At 37.6% G+C, this 23,934-nt stretch overlaps 1 protein-coding gene across 1 annotated transcript in view; it reads left to right on the forward strand.

The window, feature by feature from the left end:
- ALG13 (ALG13 UDP-N-acetylglucosaminyltransferase subunit) overlaps nt 1–23,934 on the forward strand; it is a 71,088-nt gene that overhangs the window by 24,381 nt on the left and 22,773 nt on the right. The window contains 14 exon segments of the mRNA XM_061137076.1: nt 2,060–2,132; nt 6,297–6,378; nt 6,582–6,744; nt 12,238–12,313; nt 13,303–13,411; nt 14,974–15,038; nt 15,344–15,444; nt 16,452–16,579; nt 17,312–17,558; nt 18,124–18,237; nt 18,430–18,586; nt 18,937–19,057; nt 21,332–21,364; nt 21,449–21,504. Coding sequence (XP_060993059.1) covers nt 2,060–2,132; nt 6,297–6,378; nt 6,582–6,744; nt 12,238–12,313; nt 13,303–13,411; nt 14,974–15,038; nt 15,344–15,444; nt 16,452–16,579; nt 17,312–17,558; nt 18,124–18,237; nt 18,430–18,586; nt 18,937–19,057; nt 21,332–21,364; nt 21,449–21,504 — 1,525 coding nt within the window.

Raw genomic sequence — 23,934 nt, forward strand, 5'->3', positions numbered from 1 at the left:
TGGCAACCCACTCCAGTGTTCTTGCCTGGAGAATCCCAGGGACGGCAGAGCCTCGTGGGCTGCCGTCTATGGTGTAGCACAGAGCTGGACACAACTGAAGTGACTTAGCAGCAGCAGCATGATCCTTCAAAGGATCACAGTTCATAAACATATGATTAGAGTAGATATATATGTATATATATATATAAACTAGATATATAGTATATTTGTTGTATTAAATTTTTATAGGGAAATTAAGAAAAGTATTTCTTTGTTCTTTAGAGAGGCAGTAATGGTGTAAAAATTTGAAGGACACTGCTCTATTGCTTTGAAAGTTCTGTTTAGGTCTTTAAAACTGCAAGTGGCATTTCTGAAAGCATAAGATTTTGAAAATAGCTATAAAATGTGGGTTGTAGGGAATCTTGTTCATTTAAGGAGTTGGATCTGTGGATGACTTCTTCATTCTTAGGATGTGAGATGGAACATACCTTGAGAGAGTCAGAACTCTCTTGTATGGGAACTTGTTCAAGGTTAGTGTTTTGCAGTCTGCTTATCCTTCACTAAATCCAGCAAGAAGTAATACAGAAGAGGTTTCAAGCAGGTAGCTAATCAGATGATGCTTTTAAATAGGGGACCAGTTTTTAAATTGGCCTGCTTTTTGTTTTTGTATGGCTCTAGCTAAGAATGCTTTTTATTTTATTTTTTTTCTCTATTATAGTTCTTTTTTTAAAAATTATTTGTTTATTTTTTCAGTGGGTTTTGTCATACATTGACATGAATCAGCAATAGATTTACACGTATTCCCCATCCCGATCCTCCCTCCCACCTCCCTCTCCACCCGATTCCCCTGGGTCTTCCCAGTGCACCAGGCCCCAGCTCCGACATAAACCACAGCAAGATCCTCTATGACCCACCTCCCAGAATATTGGAAATAAAAGCAAAACTAAACAAATGGGACCTAATGAAACTTAAAAGCTTTTGCACAACAAAGGAAACTATAAGTAAGGTGAAAAGACAGCCCTCAGATTGGGAGAAAATAATAGCAAATGAAGAAACAGACAAAGGATTAATCTCAAAAATATACAAGCAACTCTTGAAGCTCAATTCCAGAAAAATAAATGACCCAATCAAAAAATGGGCCAAAGAACTAAACAGACATTTCTCCAAAGACATACAGATGGCTAACAAACACATGAAAAGATGCTCAACATCACTCATTATCAGAGAAATGCAAATCAAAACCACAATGAGGTACGATTACACGCCAGTCAGGATGGCTGCTATCCAAAAGTCTACAAGCAATAAATGCTGGAGAGGGTGTGGAGAAAAGGGAACCCTCTTACACTCTTGGTGGGAATGCAAACTAGTACAGCTGCTATGGAGAACAGTGTGGAGATTTCTTAAAAAACTGGAAATAGAACTGCCATATGACCCAGCAATCCCACTTCTGGGCATACACACTGAGGAAACCAGATCTGAAAGAGACATGTGCACCCCAATGTTCACCGCAGCACTGTTTATAATAGCCAGGACATGGAAGAATGCTTTTTAAAATTTTTTAAATGGTTTAAAAAAATCAAAAGAAGAATAACATTTCATGGCATATGAAAATTACATAAAATTCAAATTTTGGTGTCCATAAATAAAGCATTATTGGAACATAATCATGTACATTTGTTTATACATTGTCTGTGGCTGCTTTTAGGCTAGGAAGTCAATGTTGAGTAAATCATGTAGCCTGCAAAAGCCATATGTTTGTTATCTGGTCATTTACCAAGAAAAATTTGCCAACACCCGCTTTAAATAAATGGGAGCCTCCAAAACTTACAGATATTCATACAGTGAGCAATTTATCTTCTTTACTCCTCCTTTCCTCAAATTAAAATACATTTTAAAAATGCATAGGACTTTAGGGACAGTTAGTTAGCTTTGCTGAATTAAAATTTAACCTCTTAAACATTTGAGTTATTTTATATGAACAAAGTAGGCAGTTTAAAAGCACAACTATTTGTTCCTATAACTATTTCTTGTGTATACTAAATTGTCTCTTCTCATCCATCTTTGTTTTCTACCCATGTAGTCGGGATTTCATTCTTTATCGCTATCCTGGCAAGCCTCCAACTTATGTCACAGATAATGGCTATGAAGACAAGGTAAGAAGATAAGTGAGTGTTTACTAAAATAAAAAATTGAATGATACTACCAGTTTGCCATCGCCAAATCATCCTTTTTTAACCTAATTAATGAAAAATAAGCACAGTCTAAAAGCCAAGCTTTTTTATAACCAAGCCTTTTCCTCCCAAGTTAGCCTTAGTATTGTTAGCTATCTTTCTGAACAACCTGATCCTGTCACTCCTCTGTAGTAGGAAAAACCCACCCAAAACCCTAATTGACTCTTCACTGATTAGAAGATAGGATCAAACTCTGAAGCAAGACATTCAGTGTCCTTGTTGTTCAGTCGCTCAGTTGTGTCAGGCTCTTTGCGACCCCATGGACTGCAGCACGCCAGGCTTCCCTGTCTTTCACCATCTCCTGGAGCTTGCTCAAACTCATATCCATTGAGTCAGTGATGCCATCCCAACTGCCTCCTCCTCTGTCTTCCCCTTCTCCTGCCTTCAGTCTTTCCCAGCATCAGGATCTTTTCCAGTGAGTCAGCTCTTCTCATCAGATATTAGAGTTTTAGCTTTAGCATCAGTCCCTCCACTGAATATTCATGATTAATTTCCTTTAGGATTGACTGGTATGGTCTCCTTGCAGTCCAAGGGACTGTCGAGAGTCTTCTCCCAACACCACGGTTCAAAAGCATCAATTCTTCGGTGTTCAGCTTTCTTTATGGTTCTCACATCCATACATGACTACTGGAAAAACCATAGTTTTGACTACGGACATTTGTCAGTAAAGTAATGTCTCTGCTTTTTAATATGCTGTCTAGGTTTGTCATAGCTTTTCTTCCATCTTTTAATTTCATGGCTGCAATCACCATCTTCAGTGATTTTTGGAGCCCAAGAAAAAAGTCTGTCACTGTTTACACTGTTTCCCCATCTATTTGCCATGAAGTGATGGGACCAGATGCCATGATATTAGTTTTTTGAATGTTGAGTTTTAAGCCAGCTTTTTCACTTTCCTCTTTCACCTTCATCAAGAGGCTCTTTAGTTCCTCTTCACTTTTTGCCAGGATCCCAAACCTTCTCTCCAGCTTCATTGTCCTTCAGCCTTAGTATATCATGAGGCCAGAGTGTCCAGCTTTCATGATTTCCTATGTATCTCAAATGTCAGTTTCTTTGAAACCTTACCAACTGCCCTGGAGTTATTTCCTCCCTTTTTGTTCCCCTGGCATCACCCAAGTAATTATAGTGTTTATCACCTTATATATGTTTTCATGTCTGTTTTTCTTATTAGTCTGAAAGTTTCTTAAGTATAGGGGCATTGTGCTAAACCACTGTCTAGTAAAGTGCCTGGAAAAATAGTAGGAGGTTGTTGTGTTGGTTGAGAACTCTCAGCAGGTAAACAAGTTGTTTTTCAGCATACAGCTTTTCTTCCAAAGAGTTTTGAAGAACACCCTTCTATCCACATGATTTGATTAGTGAATACAGATTACACAGTACTTGAGTTTTGTCTTGTTTCATACCATAGAGCAAAATTCCGGCAGCATTTTGATAGTAAGAAAAGAGTAGACAGTGTTAAAACTGTTAGAATGTTACATTAATCTAGATAGAAGACCTGAACTAGGCAAGTGGCATTAAGAATAGAAAATGAATAGGATGCAAGAGATAACTTCAATCATAAGTATAAAGTGGAGCATGTTAATTATTTTACCAATGTGTGCTAAGTCGCTTCAGTCGTGTCCAATTCTTTGTGACCCCATGGAATGTAGCCCACCATGCTTCTCTGTCCATGGGATTCTCTAGGCAAGAATACTGGAGTGGGTTGCCATTTCCTTCTCCAGGGGATCTTCCTGACCCGGGATCGAACTTGTGTCTTTTATGTCTCCTGTACTGGCAGGCAGATTCTTTACCACTAGCACCACCTGGAAAGTCAAGTACTTCCCATTTTTTTTCATCAGTAGTATTTAAAATACTATTTTACCAGTAGTACTGCCAATTTGTTCAGTAAACATTAAGCCCCTATAGTGTACCAGGCAATTGACTGGGCTTTGGGGATACCAAAATTAATAAAGCAGAATCCTTGCCCTTTTCTTATGAAGACAGACATGTAAATGATATAGTGCAGTGATATATTTTATAATAGAAATATATGCAAGGAGCATAAAAGAAAAAGCCCTTCACTGTGCTTGAGGGAGTACATAAAGTTTCATGGTAGTTGTGATATTTAAGTGGAGTATCAAAAAATGAATCTAACAAGTATGAAGGGTAGTCTATTCAGAGGAAACACTATATGCAAAGGCATAGAAGCAAGAGTTTATTTGTTAGCTGATTCCTTCAGTCTCTAACTTTTTCAAACAATTTAAAGGTCAGGCTTACTAACCAAATTATTTCAGTAAAAATGTTCCCTGGCTCCATGTGATGAAATCTGTTTATATAAATCTAAGACCTTTTTGAATTTTTGTTTAAAAACCTCTGTCTTGTGTAAGGGATGTAATCCCAAGTAATCAAGTCTATTTCATTTTGAAGCCACCTCTGGCACCACCAACCTGAGGTAACAGAGAATTCTCTGTGATCTATAAGAGGATAATGGCACCAAGTTTCCTTAGCAGAAAATTATTTTAAGCACTCTTTTTTTCTACTTTCCTACTCTACCCTGGCTAATTTCTCCCAATAAACCAGTTCTCTGACCCCAGGTCTATTATTCTTCCCTAGTCTTTTTTTTTTTTTTAAATCACAACTCTATCAATATAATCCATTTCAAAGTTCTGAGAGGGCATATCAAGCTAAAGTAAAACACAACAAAATTTAAGTTGTGAAGTTTCACCCACCCCAAGCAGTATTTGCATTTAAGAGAAGCTTGAGTAGTAGTGCTCCTATATAGTATATTGATACACTGCTATACAATACAGTGAATAACATTTTGAATAAATTGAAATTCCTCCCCCATAGTCTTAAGTTTGGGATTTTGGTGTATTTGTCCTGTTTTCTCCATTTTTAGAAGTTAAGCTATGTTTGTTAGGCTTTCTGTTATATTCACTCAATTTGTAAAAGTTCCCATTTTTTGCAAATTTATAAATCAGGACTTGGGTGGTATATTATCAGGAATGTTATTGAGGCTCAAAGTGTTACCTTAGTAGTGGTTTTAATCTTGACATTTAAAAGTAACTGTCTTAACCTCCCTTAGCATGATTATCTCTAGGTCCATTCATGCTGCTGCAAATGGCATTATTTCATTCTTTTTTTTTTGTCTGAGTAATGTGCTGTTGTGTGTGTGTGTATAAACCACATCTTTTTGGAAATCAACTACATACAAGGATGGTAAGAAGGTTAAAAGACAAAGTAGTAAAATATCTATATCCATAATCAGCTGAGGGATACACAAAATAGATGTAAAATATGATGTCAAAACAGTAGTGAGGGAAGAAGGGTAAAAATGCAGTTGATAAGATGCATCTGGAATTAAGAGATCAGCAGTTTAAAATTATCACATATGTAGAGAGATTGCCATATATAAATTTAATGCTAACCGCAAATCAGAAATCTATAATAGATACACTCATATAATAGAGAAAAGAATCCAAATGTTAAGATTAGAGGAAGTCATTGGCTCATAAGGGAAGAGAACAGAAGAAAGGAACAAAAAATTACAAAAACAACTTCAAAACAGTTAAAAAAAAAGAATAAAAGGATGGAAAATTGTGTCAAGTATCTGGAGTAACTTAAACTCTCTAGTGTACTGCTAGTATGAGTATAAATTGCATAACCACTTTGGAAAATATTTTTTTTATGAACATGGTTGGTTTACTGTATTGTGCTAGTTTCAGGTGTGCAGTGAGGTGATTCATATATATATATATAATATATATATATTTATTTTGCAGATTCTTTTCACTTATTAAAAAGTAAAAGTAAAAAAAAGTCACTGTCAAGAAAATCTTTTAATGGCATACAGCTTTCATTTATCTGTATTTAGATTTTAAAACTCACTTTTTTCCCAGCTCTGTTGAGATTTAATTGACATATATGCTAAGTAAAATGAGTCAAACAGAGAAAGACAAATACTGTATGATATCGCATGTGGAATCTGAAAGTCACTTTTTTAAAAAGCAAATACATTTAATTTTTTATTTCTGATTAGCAGCTTCAAATATTTCAGGGTTGTAAGATGTCTAACATTAACTTTATTTGTTCTGTGTGTTTTTTTTTCTTCAGATTCTACTCTGCTATTCAAGTAACGGTCATTATGATTCAGTGTACTCAAAGCAATTTCAGTCAAGTGCAGCTGTTTGTCAAGGTATGTGAAGGCTTTATAAATGTTTGGGTATGCTTACAGATGGTTTGTTGCCAATATTCAAATTGGGGGGCCCACCATAAATAGCTCTTTTAAAACTTTGTTGGTGCCAGTTGAATTTGTATACTGGATTATAGCTATTTTCACATTGTTATGAAAAACTCTTATTTTGACACCTGGAGTCTTGATTATTTTTTTCCCTTTAGCTGTATTGTATGAAATTCTCTATAAAGATGTGTTTGTTGTGGATGAAGAAGAGTTGAAGACTGCAGTTGAGTTGTTTCGAAGTGGTTCCAAGAAGAATAGGAACAATGCTGTGACTGGCAATGAGGATGCCCATATTGACTACAAGAATTCAACTCAAGATAGGTAACAAAGGGAAAGGGGATGTCAACTATAGGATCATCTTGTTTCTGTGCATCATTTGAAATTGGAAGGGACCTGGCAGGTTTGTGATTTAGACTATTTCTATACAGTCATCTCTCAACATTTGCAGAGGATTGGTGCCAGGACCCCTGCAAACACCAAAACGCTCAATGCTCAAGCCCCTTACATAAAATGGCTTAGTATGTGCAGTCGGTCCTCTCCATATCCATTGGCTCTGCATCCACAGATTCAACCAGTTCCATCTGCAGTTGTTTGAGTCTGAGAATGTGGAACCTACTGAAATGAAGGGGCCAACTGCATGTACACACACATGTATGTATATATGTATGCTCTTTATGTACAGGAATATACATTTTTTAATGGGAGAAGAGACGTTTTACCAAAAGATATGTTGCATTGTGAAACACTCAGGCTTTGGGTGTTTGATACAAGTCAGAATCATTCTTTATTCCTTTTCTCCTGTTAATCTGTCTTGTGTCAATTTTATTATTAGTCCAGCCAGAAGAACTCAAGAGGGGTGGGGGGGAATTTTCCCCTCCTGACACATCTCGAGTCTGACCCCAGAATCAGTTTTTTAATTGCTAGAAGAAACTTTAGAACTGTCTAATCCCATGATTCTCAAACTTATATACAAATTACTTAGGGTGGTTGTTTAGAAAGGCAATTTTGGGGCCTCCTTTTAAAATTGAAGGTCAGAGTAGGGCCAGGAATCTACTTTTTAAGCAAGTATACCCAAATATTCTATACAGGTAGGCCATGACCACACTTTGCGGCAGGGGGACAGCTAGTTCTAAATCAGTACCATTGATTTGTAGATGGTAACTGAGGTTCATAGTGGTTACTTGACACATACATCCAGCTAGTAGAAAAGAATCTCTCAGGCTAAAGGGGAGTTTTAGGCACTTTGGAGTGTGCCTTTGGAACTCACTAAAAGTGTACATTGTGTGGCCTCTTAGGAAGCAGCTATGTTGAATGGATTTATTAGTCAAAACCTTTGAGATCATGAAGTAGCTGTCATCTTATATTTCTTCCTGATTCTTCTGTCTAGAATTCAGATAGGTTTGGTGCTAGTCAGATGTAACCTTTTTGTTGTCTTGCAGTTCTATTTCTTGAATGTTGAATGCTTGGTTTTTCCTTTTTTTGGATAAGGAGGTTTTTTTAAACAAACTAACTTACAGTCAGCACTCCTAATCCAGATGTGGAGCCTGTGGATATAAAAGGCTGACGATGGGGGACTTGAGAATCTTGAATGTGGTACCTGCCTGGGGTCCTGGACCCAATCTCCCATGGATACCAAGAGATGATTGTATTACAGATGTGGGGGGTGGCAACCATTTATATCAGGGTAGAAGTTGCTTCGTGCTTCACTGATTATTCATCCTAAGAACTTAAGGCTTAGGGAACAGACTGGTGGACACAGCAGGGGAAGTAGAGGGTAGACAAATTGAGAAAGTAGCATTGACATACATACACTACCAATGCATAAAATAGATAACTAGCGGGAAGCTGCTATATAACACAGGGAGCCCAACCTGGTGCTTTTTGATGATCTAGAGGGGTGGAATGGGGGATGGAAGGAGGTTCAAGAGGGAGGGGATAAAATTATGACTGATGCGCATTGGTGTATGGCAGAGACCACCACAACATTGTAAAGCAATTATTCTCCAACTAAAAAACCCGAGGCTTACAGAAACTTAAAGTAGTAGGAAGGCAAGATGTATTAGTTATTTTTTGCTACATAACAGTATTTCCACAAACTTAGCAGCTTAAAACAACATTCTTATCTCATAGTTTATGTGGGTTAGGAATCTGGGCACAGCTTAGCTGGGTCTTCTGCTTAGGATGTCACAAGAATGTAATGAGGGTTTTGATCAAGATTGAGTTATCATCTGGGGCTTTGACTGGGGAAGAATCCAGATGGTTCTTGGTAGTATTCAATTCCATGCAGCTCTAGGACTAAGAACTTCAGCTTTTTGTTGACAGCCAGAGAGAACCCTTGGCTCCTTGCTGCATGGGGTTGGTGAACATGGCTGTTTCCTTATAGTCAGCAAAAGAGAGAGAGATCAGCAATACAGGCACTCCATTGTTATGTAGTGTAATGATATCAGTTCAGTTCAATTCAGTCACTCAATCGTGTTCAACTCTTTGCAACCCCATGGACTGCAGCACACCAGGCCTCCCTGTCCATCACCAACTCCCGGAATTTACCCGAACTCATGTCTATGGAGTTGGTGATGCCATCCAACCATCTCATCCTCTGTTGTCCCCTTCTCCTCCCGCCTTCAACCTTTCCCAGCATCAGGGTCTTCAAATGAGTCAGCTCTTCACATCAGGTGGCCAAAGTATTGGAGTTTCAGCTTCAGCATCAGTCCTTCCAATGAATATTCAGGACTGATTTCCTTTAGGATGGACTGGTTGGATCTCCTTGCAGTCCAAGGGGCTCTCAAGTCTTCTCCAGAACCACAGTTCAAAAGCATCAATTCTTCGGTGCTCAGCTTTCTTTATAGTCCAACTCTCATAGACATACATGACTACTGAAAACCATAGCTTTGACTAGACAGACCTTTGTTGGCAAAGTAATGTTTCTGCTTTTTAATATGCTGTCTAGGTTGGTCATAACTTTCCTTCCAAGGAGTAAAGTGTCTTTTAATTTCATGGCTGAGTCACCATCTGCAGTGATTTTGGAGCCCCCAAAAATATAGTCAGCCATTGTTTCCCCATCTATTTGCCACAAAGTGGTGGGACCAGATGCCATGATCTTAGTTTTCTGAATGTTGCATTTTAAGCCAGCTTTTTCACTCTCCTCTTTCACATTCATCAAGAGGCTCTTTAGTTCTTCTTCACTTTCTACCATAAGGGTGGTGTCATCTGCATATCTGAGGTTATTGATATTTCTCCCTGCAATCTTGATTCCAGCTTGTGCTTCATCTAGCCCAGCATTTCACATGATGTACTGTGAATATAAGTTAAATAAGCAGGGTGATAATATACAGCCTTGATGTACTCCTTTTCCTATTTGGAACCAGTCTGTTGTTCCATGTCCAGTTCTAACTCTTGCTTCCTGACCTGTATACAGATTTCTCAGGAGGCAGGTCAGGTGGTCTGGCATTCTCATCTCTTAGTTTGTTGTGATCTACCCAGTCAAAGGCTTCGGCATAATCAATAAGGCAGAAATAGATGTTTTCCTGGAATTCTCTTGCTTTTTCTATGATCCAGCAGATGTTGGCAATTTAATCTCTGGTTCCTCTGCCTTTTCTAAATTCAGGTTGAACCTCTGGAAGTTCATGTTTCATGTATTGTTGAAGCCTGGCTTGGAGAATTGTGAGCATTACTTTACTAGTGTGTGAGATGAATGCAATTGTGTGGTAGTTTGAACATTCTTTGGCATTGCATTTCTTTGGGATTGGAATGAAAACTGACCTTTTCGCGTCCTATGGCCTCTGCTGAGTTTTCGAAATTTGCTGGCATATTGAGTGCCACACTTGCACAGCATCATCATTCAGCATTTGAAAGAGCTCAACTGGAATTCCATCACATCCACTAGCTTTGTTCGTAGTGTTGCTTTCTAAGGCCCACTTGACTTCACATTCCAGGATGTCTGGCTCTAGGTGAGTGATCACACCATTGTGATTATCTGGGTTGTGAAGATCTTTTTTGTACAGTTCTTCTGTGTATTCTTGCCACCTCTTACTTAATATCTTCTGCTTCTGTTAGGTCCATACCATTCCTGTCCTTTATTGACAGGCCATCTTTGCATGAAATGTTCCCTTGGTATCACTAATTTTCTTGAAGAGATCTCTAGTCTTCCCCATTCTATTGTTTTCCTCTCTTTCTTTGCACTGATCACTGAGGTAGGCTTTCCTATCTCTCCTTGCTCTTCTCTGGAACTCTGCATTCAAATGGGTTTATCTTTCCTTTTCTCCTTTGCTTTTCACGTCTCTTCTTTTCACAGCTATTTGTAAGGCCTCCTCAGACAGCCATTTTGCTTTTTTTGCATTTCTTTTTCTTGGAGATGATCTTTATCCCTGTCTCCTATACAGTGTCACACACGTCTGTCCATAGTTCATTAGGCAGTCTGTCTATCAGATCTAGTCCCTTAAATCTATTTCTCACTTCACTGTGTAATCGTAAGTGATTTGATTTAGGTCATACCTCAGTGGTCTAGTGGTTTTCCCTACTTTCTTCAATATAAAGTCTGAATTTGTCAGTAAGGAGTTCATGATCTGAGCCACAGTCAGCTCCTGGTCTCGTTTTTGCTGACCATATAGAGCTTCTCCATCTTTGGCTGCAAAGAATATAATCAGTCTTGTTTTGGTGTTGACCATCTGGTGATGTCCATGTGTAGAGTGTTCTCTTGTGTTGTTGGAAGCGGGTGTTTGCTATGACCAATGTGTTCTCTTGACAAAACTCTATTAGCCTTTGCCCTGCTTCATTCTGTATTCCAAGGCCAAATGTGCCTGTTACTCCAGGTGTTTCTTGACTTCCTACTTTTGCATTCCAGTCCCCTGTAACGAAAAGGACATCTTTCTTGGGTGTTAGTTCTAGAAGGTCTTGTATGTCTTTATAGAACCATTCAGCTTCTTCAGTGTTACTGGTTGGGGCGTAGACTTGGATTACTGTGATATTGAATGGTTTGCCCTTTAAATGAACAGAGATCATTCTGTTGTTTTGAGATTGCATCCAAGTACTGTATTTTGGACTCTTTTGTTGACTATGATGTCTACTCCATTTCTTCTAAGGGATTCTTGCTTACAGTAGTGGATATAATGGTCATCTGAGTTAAATTCACCCATTCCAGTCCATTTTAGTTCGCTAATTCCTAAAATGTCGACGTTCACTCTTGCCATCTCCTGTTTGACCACTTCCAATTTGCCTTGATTCATGGACCTAACATTCCAGGTTCCTACGCAATATGGCTCTTTACAGCATCGGACTTTACTTCCGTCACCAGTCACATCCACAACTGGGTGGTGTTTTTGCTTTGGATCTGTCTCTTCATTCTTTCTGCAGTTATTTCTCCGCTCATCTCCAGGAGCATATTGGGCACCTACCAGCCTGGGGAGTTCATCTTTCAGTGTCCTATCTTTTTACCTTTTCATACTGTTCATGGGGTTCTCAAGGCAAGAATACTCTACATCATGTATATAATGATATACATCCTGTCTATTGGTTAGATGCAGACTTAGAGGGGAATCATACAAGCATGTCAGTACCAGGAGGTGGGGACCATCGGGACCATCTTAAGATTTTGTCCCCACAGGAGGGGTGAAATACAGGAGGTGTATGTAGCACGTACTTTAAGAAAAAGAAGCATAATATTGAGATGTTGGTATGAAATATTTGGAAGAAAGAAATATTTGCCTCATTTTTAGAACTGAACTACTTTACCACTAGGTGGTGGTATAGTCATTAGACTTACGACTTCTTAGCTACTGCATTTATATAAAGCTCTTTGTTCTAAATCTTTTCAATTAGGACTGAAGAGTGGGGTGCCTGCTGCAATGTTGAAAATATACCAGAGGGGTACAATCAAGGAACAGAAGAAACAAAGGTTTGAGATCTTCTAGGGCAAAGAATTTTCATAATCTTGGCTTGCAATATTATAAGTTAAACTAGTAAAGGTCAAATGGTCCATTTTAGTTATATAGGGTGGGGGAGGAGCTGATGTTTTCCTTTGTGGAAATCTTGATCTGAAAATGTAAAATGTGTGCTTAATGTTCTCTGAATTTTTATTCTTGTGAAATTGTAATTTTTTTCCAAAGCTTACTCTGAACACTTCAGAAATTTCAGAAGCTGCTGTTGTCAAGTTAAAGTGATATTAGAAACCTAGTGGATATTTAGTTTGCAGTCAATCTTCTGTTGCTAAGGTTTCTTTTTGTCATTAAAGAGAATAATGTTTATTCCTGTTTTACTCAAAGAAAATAGGCAGTATTCCTAGTTGGAGAAGCAAGAGGAATTTTACTGTCTGTACAGGTCTAAAATCAAGCAGACCTTCAGTTTGAGACTAGCTAAATAGGGCAAATATTACTAGAACAATCTTTGTGTATGCCCTTAAGTGCTGGTAATTTGGAAACAGTATGGAATACCATGAAATTCTAGGAAAGCAGAAGAAAAAGCTAATTCTTTGGAAATTGTAACAGATTTTGATCAAAATGAAGTAAAGTTTTCAGATTTGTCCAGGTGACTTTAGGGTACAGAAACACTTGCACCTCTGTGTGTGTATCAAGATGAGACTTGTTGAATAGCCCTGACTGAATCTTTAATTCTGGTCTGTGTTGCATTGGTTTATATATGTCCTGAGTTACTGGATGCTTTAGGAAATATTCCCCTTCTGCCATCTATAACCTTTTAGATTTATGCATATTACTTATTTAGACTCCTGATTTTTAAAATACACAGTAAAACTTATTGTTTTTTATTTCTTTTAATATAGAAGGAAAGGCCTATATGTACATAGTTTTAAAAGAACCTTATTTCTTCCTTCTTCATAGAAGGAAGACTTAAGGATGGTGAGTTGTAGCATGATTATTTTTGTTTTAGTCTCCAGAAAATCCATCAAAGATGCTCTTCCCCTATAAGGTGCTCAAAGCCCTGGATCCAGAAATCTATCGTAATGTAGAATTTGATGTTTGGTTGGACAGCAGAAAAGGTAATGAAATAACAGGATATTTTTGAATCCTGACATATCTAGGACAATTTTGCAAATTCTTTTTAAATAAGAGATGTTTTCAAACCATGGTTATGAAAAACACTTTTACATGTTTATATGGTACTTTTTAGCCTACTCAATACATAATTTAAGTCCAAAGGAGGAAGCAAATAGTTATAGAATTTGTAAGGGATCTTTTAGAGTCTGATGTTCATCAGGGACTTCAACTTTGCAAAGACTCTGTCTTTAGATAACTTTAAGAGTACCAGAATTGTAAGTGGAAATAAGTTCCACTTAAGTTTAATGTGTTAAGATGGATGATAGATGAATAGGTCAAGTGTTAGCAAACTGTGACATGTGAGTCAAATCCAATCTGCCACCTGTTTTTGTATGGTCCATGAACTAAGAATGGTTTTCTATTTTTAAGTGGCAAGGAAAAATTAAAAGAACAATATGTTGTGATACATGAAAATTATATTCAATTTTCAGTGACCGTAAGGTTTTATGACAGATTTAAATAGTTGCGACAGAGTCTGTATGGCGTACATTCTTCAAAATATTTATTATCTGGCTCTTTACAGAGAAAATTTGCCAACCCTTGAAATAGGTAATTGTTTCTCTCTCCTTATAACTAAGTTGATCAAATTAGGTCTTAAAGTTCTGCCATCAGTGTAGCCTTTAATGTTTCGTATTCAACTCCTTGGACCTTGGAGTGAACCTAGGTATAGTTAATAATCTAGAATGAGGTTAATACCTTGTAGCACACAATACATTGCTAAAAATACAGTTGACCCTTGAACAACATGAAGGTTAGGGCCACTGATCCTCCAAGTGGTTGAAAATCCAGATATAATTTGTAGTCTGCCCTCAGTATTCCCAATTCCTCTGTATCCACAGTTCCACATCCTCAGATTCAACCAACCTCGGTACTTGTAGTACTATTGAAAAAAATCCATATATGAGTGGATCCCTGCAGTTCAAACCCATATTGTTCAAGGGAAAACTGTGTTGCCTTGAAGAAGCTGCATAGTGTTTTTTTTTTTTAATTTTTTAAAAAATTGAAGTGTTACTTTCAAATTGAACCTTATTGGTGTATGACTAAATCTAAGATTACAACCTCCAAGTTTCCACTTATTTGTGTCTTATAGCACAGAACTATTCTGGCAAATCTCCTTAAATCAACCATAGTAATAACCTGTTAAGAGTGATGGTAAGACCTTTCAGAACAGTGGTCTCCAACCTTTTTGTCACTAGGGACTGATTTCGTGGAAGACAGTTTTTCCATGGACCAGGAGGGGAATGGTTTTGGGATGGTTCAAGCACGTTACATGTATTGTGCACTTTATTTTTATTATTACATCAGCTCCACCTCAGATCATCAGGCATTAGATCCCGGAGGTTGGGGAACCCTGCTTCAGGACATTTTCCCTACAGATTTTAGATTATAGGGGTAGGTAGCATTGTCAAAAACACTGTGGTAAAAACAAATTAGAAAATGAACTGTTGTAAAACAGGAAAGGAACCAGTTCAGTTGAGCTTGAATCTTCATTTTCTTTTAATAGAACTTCAAAAATCTGATTATATGGAGTATGCTGGGAGACAGTACTATTTGGGAGACAAATGTCAGGTTAGTTTCTTCTTTAAAGAATCAGTCATTTGTTTTTCTGAGATTGTGGTTTTAGTCATTAATATGTGATTAACAAAACTAATTACTGTTTATGTTAGGTTTTAATTACAAACTTGTGATTATATGTAAAGTGTAAAGCTTTTTCAGCTTCTGCTGCCTCCATTGAACTGGACTGGCAGTGTTAACTGCTTTAATAAGTAGATACTGAACTCCGTTTGGGGAGAAGTATTTTTGCTTAGCAAAAGCCAGATCTCCTGATAGACTCAAGACTAGATGTGTTCTTACTGTCTCTTCCCCTCTTTCAGGTTCGCTTGGAATCAGGTGGAAGATATTATAATGCTCATATTCAGGAAGTTGGAAATGAAAACAGTTCAGTAACAGTATTCATTGAAGAGCTGGCAGAAAAGTAAGAATATAATAATTTGTTGAATTAACTAAAATCTTTGACTCTTGATGCCTTTTTATAGTATTAAATTGAGAATTACCAGGATGCTAGTAAGAGAACAAAGTTATATCTGGTACTGGCCTAAGATGACTTATCTTGAATTGTAAAAGCATGTGATGAAGTATGAAATTTCAGTATATCTATGCATAAATTTTGAAATCCTAGGTAATAGCTTATTAGAAATATTAAGTACAACAAAATTCTGATATAAATTTATACTAATTTGAAAGCTAGTTTGCTAACTGAGCCTCTGCCAATATCAAATTAGGCTTGTCCATTCATTCTCAAACTTTAACATACCCCAGAATTACATGGAGAGCTTGTTAAAATTCAGATTGATGAGCTCTGTCTCCAAAGTTTGATTTAGCAAGTTTGTGGTGGGGTCCAAGACTTTGAACTTGTAATAAGTTTCCAGGTGATACTAATGCTGTTGGTCCACTTTGAGAACCATTAAGCTAGGCTGTGCTGCCCTAACAACCAGACTCTCAGCAAACTTAAGAAAGAGTTCATTTCTTTCTCATTTAGCATGTTCATAGTAGGTCAACAAAGGGGTCCAGGTTGACAAGGGCTCTATCCAGACATACGCTTCCGTGATCACGGGCAGGTGGAAAATGAAAACATGACAAACCATGTGCTGACTTTTAAAGCACATGCTCACATTTTACTGGCCAAAACACGTTACATAATTAAGCCTAAAGTCAGTGGGGTGAGAAAATATAATCCTTCTCCAAGGAGAGGCAACAATTATTTGTAAACTAGTCTACCACAATCTTTCCTACTGAATGTGATATGTGCTATAAACAGCTGTGAATTTATACAAACTGCTCTTTGTTTTCTAATGTACAAAGAAGGAGGCTAGGGGTTGCAGGTTTAAGTAGAAAACACTTGAAAATGAAGCAGGAAGGATGTGTATCAAATGAGAATTGACTGTTTTGCAGTGCCTTCATGTTGTTATCTCTACCTTTAAGGCATGTTGTTCCACTAGCTGATTTAAAACCAGTTACCCAAGTGACACCTGTTCCTGCCTGGAATGCTATGCCCAGTAGGAAAGGAAGAAGTTACCAGAAAATTTCTGGGGGCTACATCCCAGAAATAGGTTTGTATACTGAAAGTTTTATTATTTTCCTCCTCTTTTACTTATCTACATTGCACTTATTTTTAAAGCTGTAACTTAAGTCTTATCCTGGTTTAGAGTTCCTCCTTTGACACTATTGAAGTTTTGGAATGGATAATACTTTGTTGTAGGGAGCTGTCCTGTGCATTGTAGGATGCTTGGCAGCATCCCTGGCCTCTACTCACTAGGTGCCAGCAGCATTCTTCTCCAGGTTATGACAACCAAAAATGTCTCCAGATATTGCCAAATGTGCCACAAGGAGGGAAGGGGCAAAATTGTCCCTAGCTGAGAACTACTGTGTAGGTGACTTTGTTTAAGCTTAAGCTGGGGTGGACTTTAAGCTCTAAAACTTGAAAGGAAAAGATTTCTCAAAGAACTAGGAAAGCATCTCATGGAGCAACCAGAGATATTAATAGGCATAATTTCTTGGATAATAATAACATAGGAGATTGAATGACTGACTCTGTTTTGATGACAAAAGTTGCCTGTACTAAAGATAGTGCTGAGATGTCCGTTGATACAGAAGTTACTTGTTCATTTTGCCCTTCCAAATGGAACACCTAGTACATCCTTTGAAAATAAAGAAATTTCTTCCCTTGTATTCATATGGATTTCCTAGAAAAACATCTTGAGTGTTCTAGACATTTGTGGGATGCCTTGGGCCTTTTGCTTTGGTTATGAAGCTAATTGCTTACTGCTTTGTTTTCTTGAAAGCTATGTCAGAGATGGACATGAAGCAACGGAAGAAGATGTTCAAGAAAGTTAGAGGGAAAGAGGTTTATATGACTATGGCTTACAGCAGGGCAGAACCCCTTCTCCCACCCAGGCTTCAGCACAGTATGCATTATGGGCATGACTCTCCAATGCACTACTCACAGACAGCTGGCAATGTTATGTCTAATGAACATTTTCATCCTCAACATTCATCTCAGAGACAAGGTCGGGGATATGGGATGCCCAGGTAGGTCTTAACTAACTTTGAAGATAATGTACATCTCTGTTTAGACATTGGAAATAATTCCTGGGCAGAATTATGCTGGAACTTAGAAATATCTTAATAGTTTAAATTTCTCTTATAATCTCTACCTGAAGGTACATAGAGAATGGCAATGATGTATACTTAAATTCTTGTGAAACTTATGGAAGACTCGTATTCTCACAGTCTAGGAGAATATGGAGCAGTTGAAAAGATGCTAGAAGATAGAATGCCATCAGGCTGAGTGCCATGTATATGGTAATGAATCTATCAATAATGAGTAGGCCAAACCATAATTTAAAAGAATAGGAAAAAAGAATGTATGTGTATGTATAACTGAATCACTTACAGCAGGAATTAATACAACATTGTAAATCAGCTATACTTCAATTAAAAACAATGGATAGTCCTAATGTCAGTAGTGAGGAAAGCAAAGCTCTTTCTATTTGATTGTTTTTAGGAAGATATGTTAATTCTATTTAACTACAAAGACTGACTACTCAAGCACTAGTAAATAAGAATTTTGTTTTTTTCCCCCCGTTATTCTTAGGGATTCATCTCGCTTTATAAACAGGCACAACATGGCAGGCCCTAAAGTTGGTTTTTACCCTGGTCCAGGTAAAAGGTGCTGCCAGAGCTATGATAACTTCTCCTATAGATCTCGGTAAGTGAACTTTAAATGTGGAAGGTTAGAGAAAATTAGTGAGTCTGACTTCATTGCCATGCAATAAATATATGAACTAATATTTTTAAAATGTCAACATTGAGGCATTTGAACTAGTATTTATAAATTTAGAAACAAGTTAGTATCATATTTAATCTTTTTATCCTCTTCTCATTCTTCAAACTTCTTAAGTTCCTTTAGACGTAGTCACCGCCAGATGCATTGTATGAATAAGGAGTGCCAATTTAGCTTTGCTCCAGAGAATGGACAGATGCCCAGGGGCTTGGAAGAAACCATTACTTTTTATGAAGTTGAAGAAGGGGATGAGACTGCGTATCCAGCTTTACCTGTAAGTAGTTCAAAATTTTGCTAACAAAGCTATTTACTTTTCTCTTTTATTTTTTTAAGTAAAGGTAATGTGGATAAATTTTAGCTATTTTGCAAATTACCAAATAAAGCCCTTCCTGGAAAACACGAGTTTTTGTCTTAGAGCTTTTAAAAATTAGGGGAATTTTTTAAGCTGTTCTTACAGAAGAGGTGTAGAGGTGGACTTGCCTATATAAGTATGGGCTAAAATTTTCTGTTTTCTTGATCATTACTTCCTCACATATTTTTGATTCTGAAATACATTTAAAATAATTGTAACTTTTTCTCTGACTATATAGGGACACTGTGTTTGTGTGTATCTCTTTGGTACAGAATCATGGAGGGCCCTCTACAATGGTTCCTGCTTCTTCGAGATACTGTGTTGCAAGGCAAGGACATAGCTCAGGCAAACAGCCTTTGAATTCAGAGGAGGGTGATGGCCAGAGTGACGGTGGTGAGTCAGTTACAGTTCAGTATTTTTTAAAAAGATGATTTTTGTGGTATGAGCACAACAGGGCTAAAGTTTTGGTTTGGAAAGGTTCCCACTCTGTTCTGGCAGCTCATTTTGAAAATTATCAGTTCTTATATCAGAGCTTGCTAGATTTTGAAGATGTTTTGATATTTTTCAGAAAGACAGACTTCTATTTCTGTAAGACCACTACATTGTTAAAATGTTAAGTTCTCTGATAGGTCTTCAGTGAGTGTTGATTTGGTGAGATTTCAGTATTGGAAATATCTATTCTTTATTAGTAAGGAACTGTTCATGTTGTCCATACCATTTGTATAATTACTTTAGACTTTTCCTGTGATTGTTGTTTTACAAGACTGCCATGAAATAATTTCTTTTCCTGAAGAAATCTATTTGATCTGTAAACATTACTATTCATTGAGTTCTAATGGCCATATACTGTACTAAGCAATTATATTTAAAATTTAATATAATACTTTGTCCCTCTGAGGAATGTGTATCTTTGTTTTATATATGAGGAAATTGAGATTCAAAGGGAAAATGACATATAGCCAAAATCATATACTTGGTAAATGGCAGAGATTTAATTATTTATAACAGCTTTACTTAGATATAACTGACACATTTGTACACTTCACCTAACATGTACAATTCAGTGTTTAAAGTGAAAATGGTGGCTTTCAGTATAGTCATGAAGTTTCATACATCATCACAATCAATTTTAGAAAAAGAAACCCTCTACCCATTAGTGGCCTTCCCTAGTGGCTCAGCTGGTAAAGAATCGCCTACAATGTGGGAGACCTGGGTTTGATCCCTGGCTTGGAAAAATCCCCTGGAGAAGGGAAAGGCTACCCACTCCAGTATTCTGGCCTGGAGAATTCCATGGATTGTATAGTCCATGGGGTCCAAAGAGTTGGACATGACAGAATGACTTTCACTTCACCAGTGACTCAGACAGTAGAGGATCTGCCTGCAATGCAGGAGACCTGGGTTCAGTTCTTGGGTTGGGAAGATCCCCTGGAGAAGGGAATGGCAACCCACTCCAGTATTCTTGCCTGGAGAATTCCATGGACAGAGGAGCCTGAGAGGCTATAGCCCAGGGAGTCAAAGAGTCAGACATGACTGAGCGACTAACACTTTTACCTATATTAGTGGTCATTCCCCATTATCCCCCCAGCATCCCTTTGAATGATTTGACTTACTGGTCAGCGTCTTTTCTTGTTATATTCTTGCTGCGATTTATGATGAAGAAAATAGATATTTTTAAAAATTTAATTAGGACAAAATATCTAGCCCAAGAATTATCTTTGAAGAATTTTTACATGCATGTGTATGCCTGTGCTTATGTATGTGTATTCTCTGCTCTTTTTCTTAGGATGACCCTTTGTCTATTTCTTTTAGCGTGGTGGGTACCTTCAAATGTACTGTTCACCTATAGTGGCATATTTAGAGTAACCAAGTATTTTTTCTCACCTTAAATCCTGTTTTCTGGAGGAGCTGCCTGCTTGTGTATTTGATAAGTGACATGTTTAAGAATCAAATCCACTTTTGACCTTTGAGGTTTTATTTGGTGGAAAGTGGTCCAACTGAAGGTTGATTTTCTCTGAATTTCAATGAGATAACAGTCTTAGAGAAAAGTACTTCAGTCCTCTAAGCCATCTTCTGACAACAAACTGATTTTCAATGTATTATTTACCTGTATCAGGCTGAAAAACAGATGAGGCATGACATATTCCTTTAATGTTCACCTAAGCAACCTGTTGGTTTATTATACTCACATTACTTTATAATCACCATTTCCTATATGTCAAGCATCATGCTATGTTCTTTTCACCCCACTATGAGCTAGGTACTATTATCCCTGTTTTACAGTGAAGAAATGAAGAGCCAGAAATTAAATAACCTGCCTAAAGTGATACAGTTATTCAAGATTCAAATCTAGACAGTCCTAACTTCAGAGCCAGTGAAGTTAATCACCATAATCTACTGCCAGAATTGGACAGAGCTGGGTTTTTCACGTCTGCCTGAACTCTTAAGAACCAAGGGAATTTTCAAAGGAGAAATTTGTGCTGTTTATAGCCAGTCTGATTTTAATATCTGTTGACTAGTATGAAAGCTTTAAATCACTTGTTTCAAGGATGTGTACATTTTAGTTCTGAACATGTACCCATAAAACTTGAGAAAAAGCAAGTGCTGGCCATCTGATACTACTGAGCAAAAAGCTCTACATAGATGCACTTTTTCTGTCTTTTTTTCTAGGGGGATATCATGAAGAATATATTTATCCTTCAGGTCAGTGAGATCTGATATTCATTATTTATAAAATTTCAAACTATAAAATAATGCTCATTATTATACTTTGGTTATATCTTCTAGAACCAGACTATGATACTTCAGGTGTTTATAGCACAGCTGAATCTACTGCAAACTTGGTAGGTATTTAATTATAGTCACAAACACATATAACTCCTGTGTAATAGAGCACTGTTCTAAGAGCTATGCACTTAAATGTGTTTAAGTCAGAACAGTCCTGTGAAGTATTAGGGTATCATTCTGATTTTGTAGATGAAGAAATTGAGACCCAGAAATTAGCTCATCTAAGATCACATTTTTCTGGAAATTATCCTAGATGTTCCTAATATGTGTTGATATAAGAGGAAATTTGAACATTGGCAGTGATGATTTTTTAAGAGGATTTTTGTCATGGGTCATTAATCTCAGGTACTTAATATAGCAAAAGTTTCTTTCTGGGTTATGCTACTTGTGTGGTGGAGGTCTTCAGGAGGGCTCTGCTTAGGGGATTAGGCTGATGGAAGCTCCATTCATGATTGGTAAGACAGGAAACACAAGGTGGTGAATGGTACACTGACTCTTACAGCTTCCACGTGGAGGTGACACGTATTACTTACTTTTCCATTTCTTTTTCACTGGACTGAGCATGTTTCCCTTGAGACTCTTAACTTCTCTGTGCCTGGAAGTCAAAAACCTGGAAATATTTTAATAGCACTAAGGATTACAACCTTCAACGAAACTCCCTCACACAGACCAATTACTTCCTTCCACCTCAAAGGAGGCAACCCCAAAATCTCCTTCAGTGTGATTAAACTCAGAGCCCAAGGTTTCTGGAAAATGTGTAGTACTCTTTGTATTGGATCCAGATGTGGTTCCTCTTGATCTGGAGTCCTAAAACCAAAGATACAAAGTTATTTACCCCCTACATACCCAATTTACAGTGGTAGAGCAGGGACTAAAAAATTGCAATTAAAATTCCCATCAGATCCAGGGAGAATGGGAGAAACAGTTCTGTAGCAGTTCTGACATAATGCTGGACAGACATTTTGAGGGCCCCCATCCTGGACATTGGGACTGTTCCCTGGAGAAGCTCCCTGGTTAATTGTTACTGGGGCTCTTGATTATGCCACAGCCCTTTCTTCCTTGGTCATATTTGAAGTAGGCATTGGAGAATAATCCTTGTTGGCAGCTGAGCAGCCTCCTCACACTGCTTCTTACTCATAGGAAATTGAGAGCCCAAAGCTGGTTTTTAATTTTAATTGGATAGTTTTAGTTCTCATGGTTTCTTTGGCTGTGTGATTAATTTATTGTACAGCTTCTCTGATTCCTGTTAGTTTCATGTGCCAGTAGCCATACTGACATTAGATTTGCTATAATTCTTTGCATTCTTATTCCTTTCATGGCTCAGCGGGTAAAGAATACACCTACAATGCAGGAGACACAGGAGACACAGGTTCAACCCTGGGTTGGGAAGATCCCCTGGAGGAGGAAATGGCAACCCACTCCAGTATTCTTGCCTGGAAAATCCCATGGACAGAGAAACCCCTGGTGGACTACAGTACATGGGTCACAAAGAGTTGGACACGGCTGAGAGACGAAGACACACATTTCTTCACGTTCTTATCCCTGTTTCTCTACTTGAGTGCAAATACCTTGAGCTTATCAGTCATTGATAGAAGAGTCATAACCTTTGAATACTTTCCCATGAGCCATTTTGTCCAAGTGCAAGGACTCACTGGGTGTTATATCCTTAATTGTACTCCTGGTTTGAGATACCTTAGTGCAGTCATATTTTAATGATTTGATTCTTGCTTCAAGGCCAGCTTTTAACTTCTCTTTGTTGTTCAAAATATTTATCAATTTTATCTTTTACAGTTTTGAGTTGAAGCACTTACCTCTTCAAAACCCAGTATTCAAGGATTCTATTCCCTTTCATTCCTGCCTACAAACTACTTTTCCTTACACATCTTAAACTACCTTGCTAAAATCTGCCAGCAGTAATCAAAACACAAAACTAATGTTCTGTTTCATAAACCTCTTCCCTTAAAAGCTACAAGTTCATAATCTTCTCAAGTCAAGTTTCTGTTACAGCAGCACCCTAATTTTAGTTACCAGCTACTGTTTTGGTCAAGCTAAGTTATGCTGTGGCAGCAATCGCCCAAAATCTCAGCGGCTTAACACAGTTGTTCTTGCTAATGTTATAGGTCCAGTGCAGGTTGGTAGCAGGCCTTTGTTCATCAGAGTCACTCAAGAACCCAAGCTGATGGACCATGTACTTTCATAGTCATCTTGGCAGAGCTGAAGATAAGGAAATTAAACACTGGGTATCAATATTTTTGCTTATATGTCATTGTCCAAACAAGCCACAAGGGCATACCTAACTAGATGAGTCCAGGAAGAACAACATACCCATGTACCTAGGGAGGAGAATTGGAATATCTGTGAAGAAGTTGAATGACTACCTTCTGTTCTCTGTGATTAGTTTAAATTTTGATAGATAGCTTCATGTACTTAATTTTTGTTTTTACTGTTTAGGCACTACATCTTAGGAAGGTGAAGAAAACTGATAT

The sequence above is a fragment of the Dama dama genome, chromosome X (assembly GCF_033118175.1).
Source record: "Dama dama isolate Ldn47 chromosome X, ASM3311817v1, whole genome shotgun sequence".
Classification (NCBI taxonomy): domain Eukaryota; kingdom Metazoa; phylum Chordata; class Mammalia; order Artiodactyla; family Cervidae; genus Dama; species Dama dama.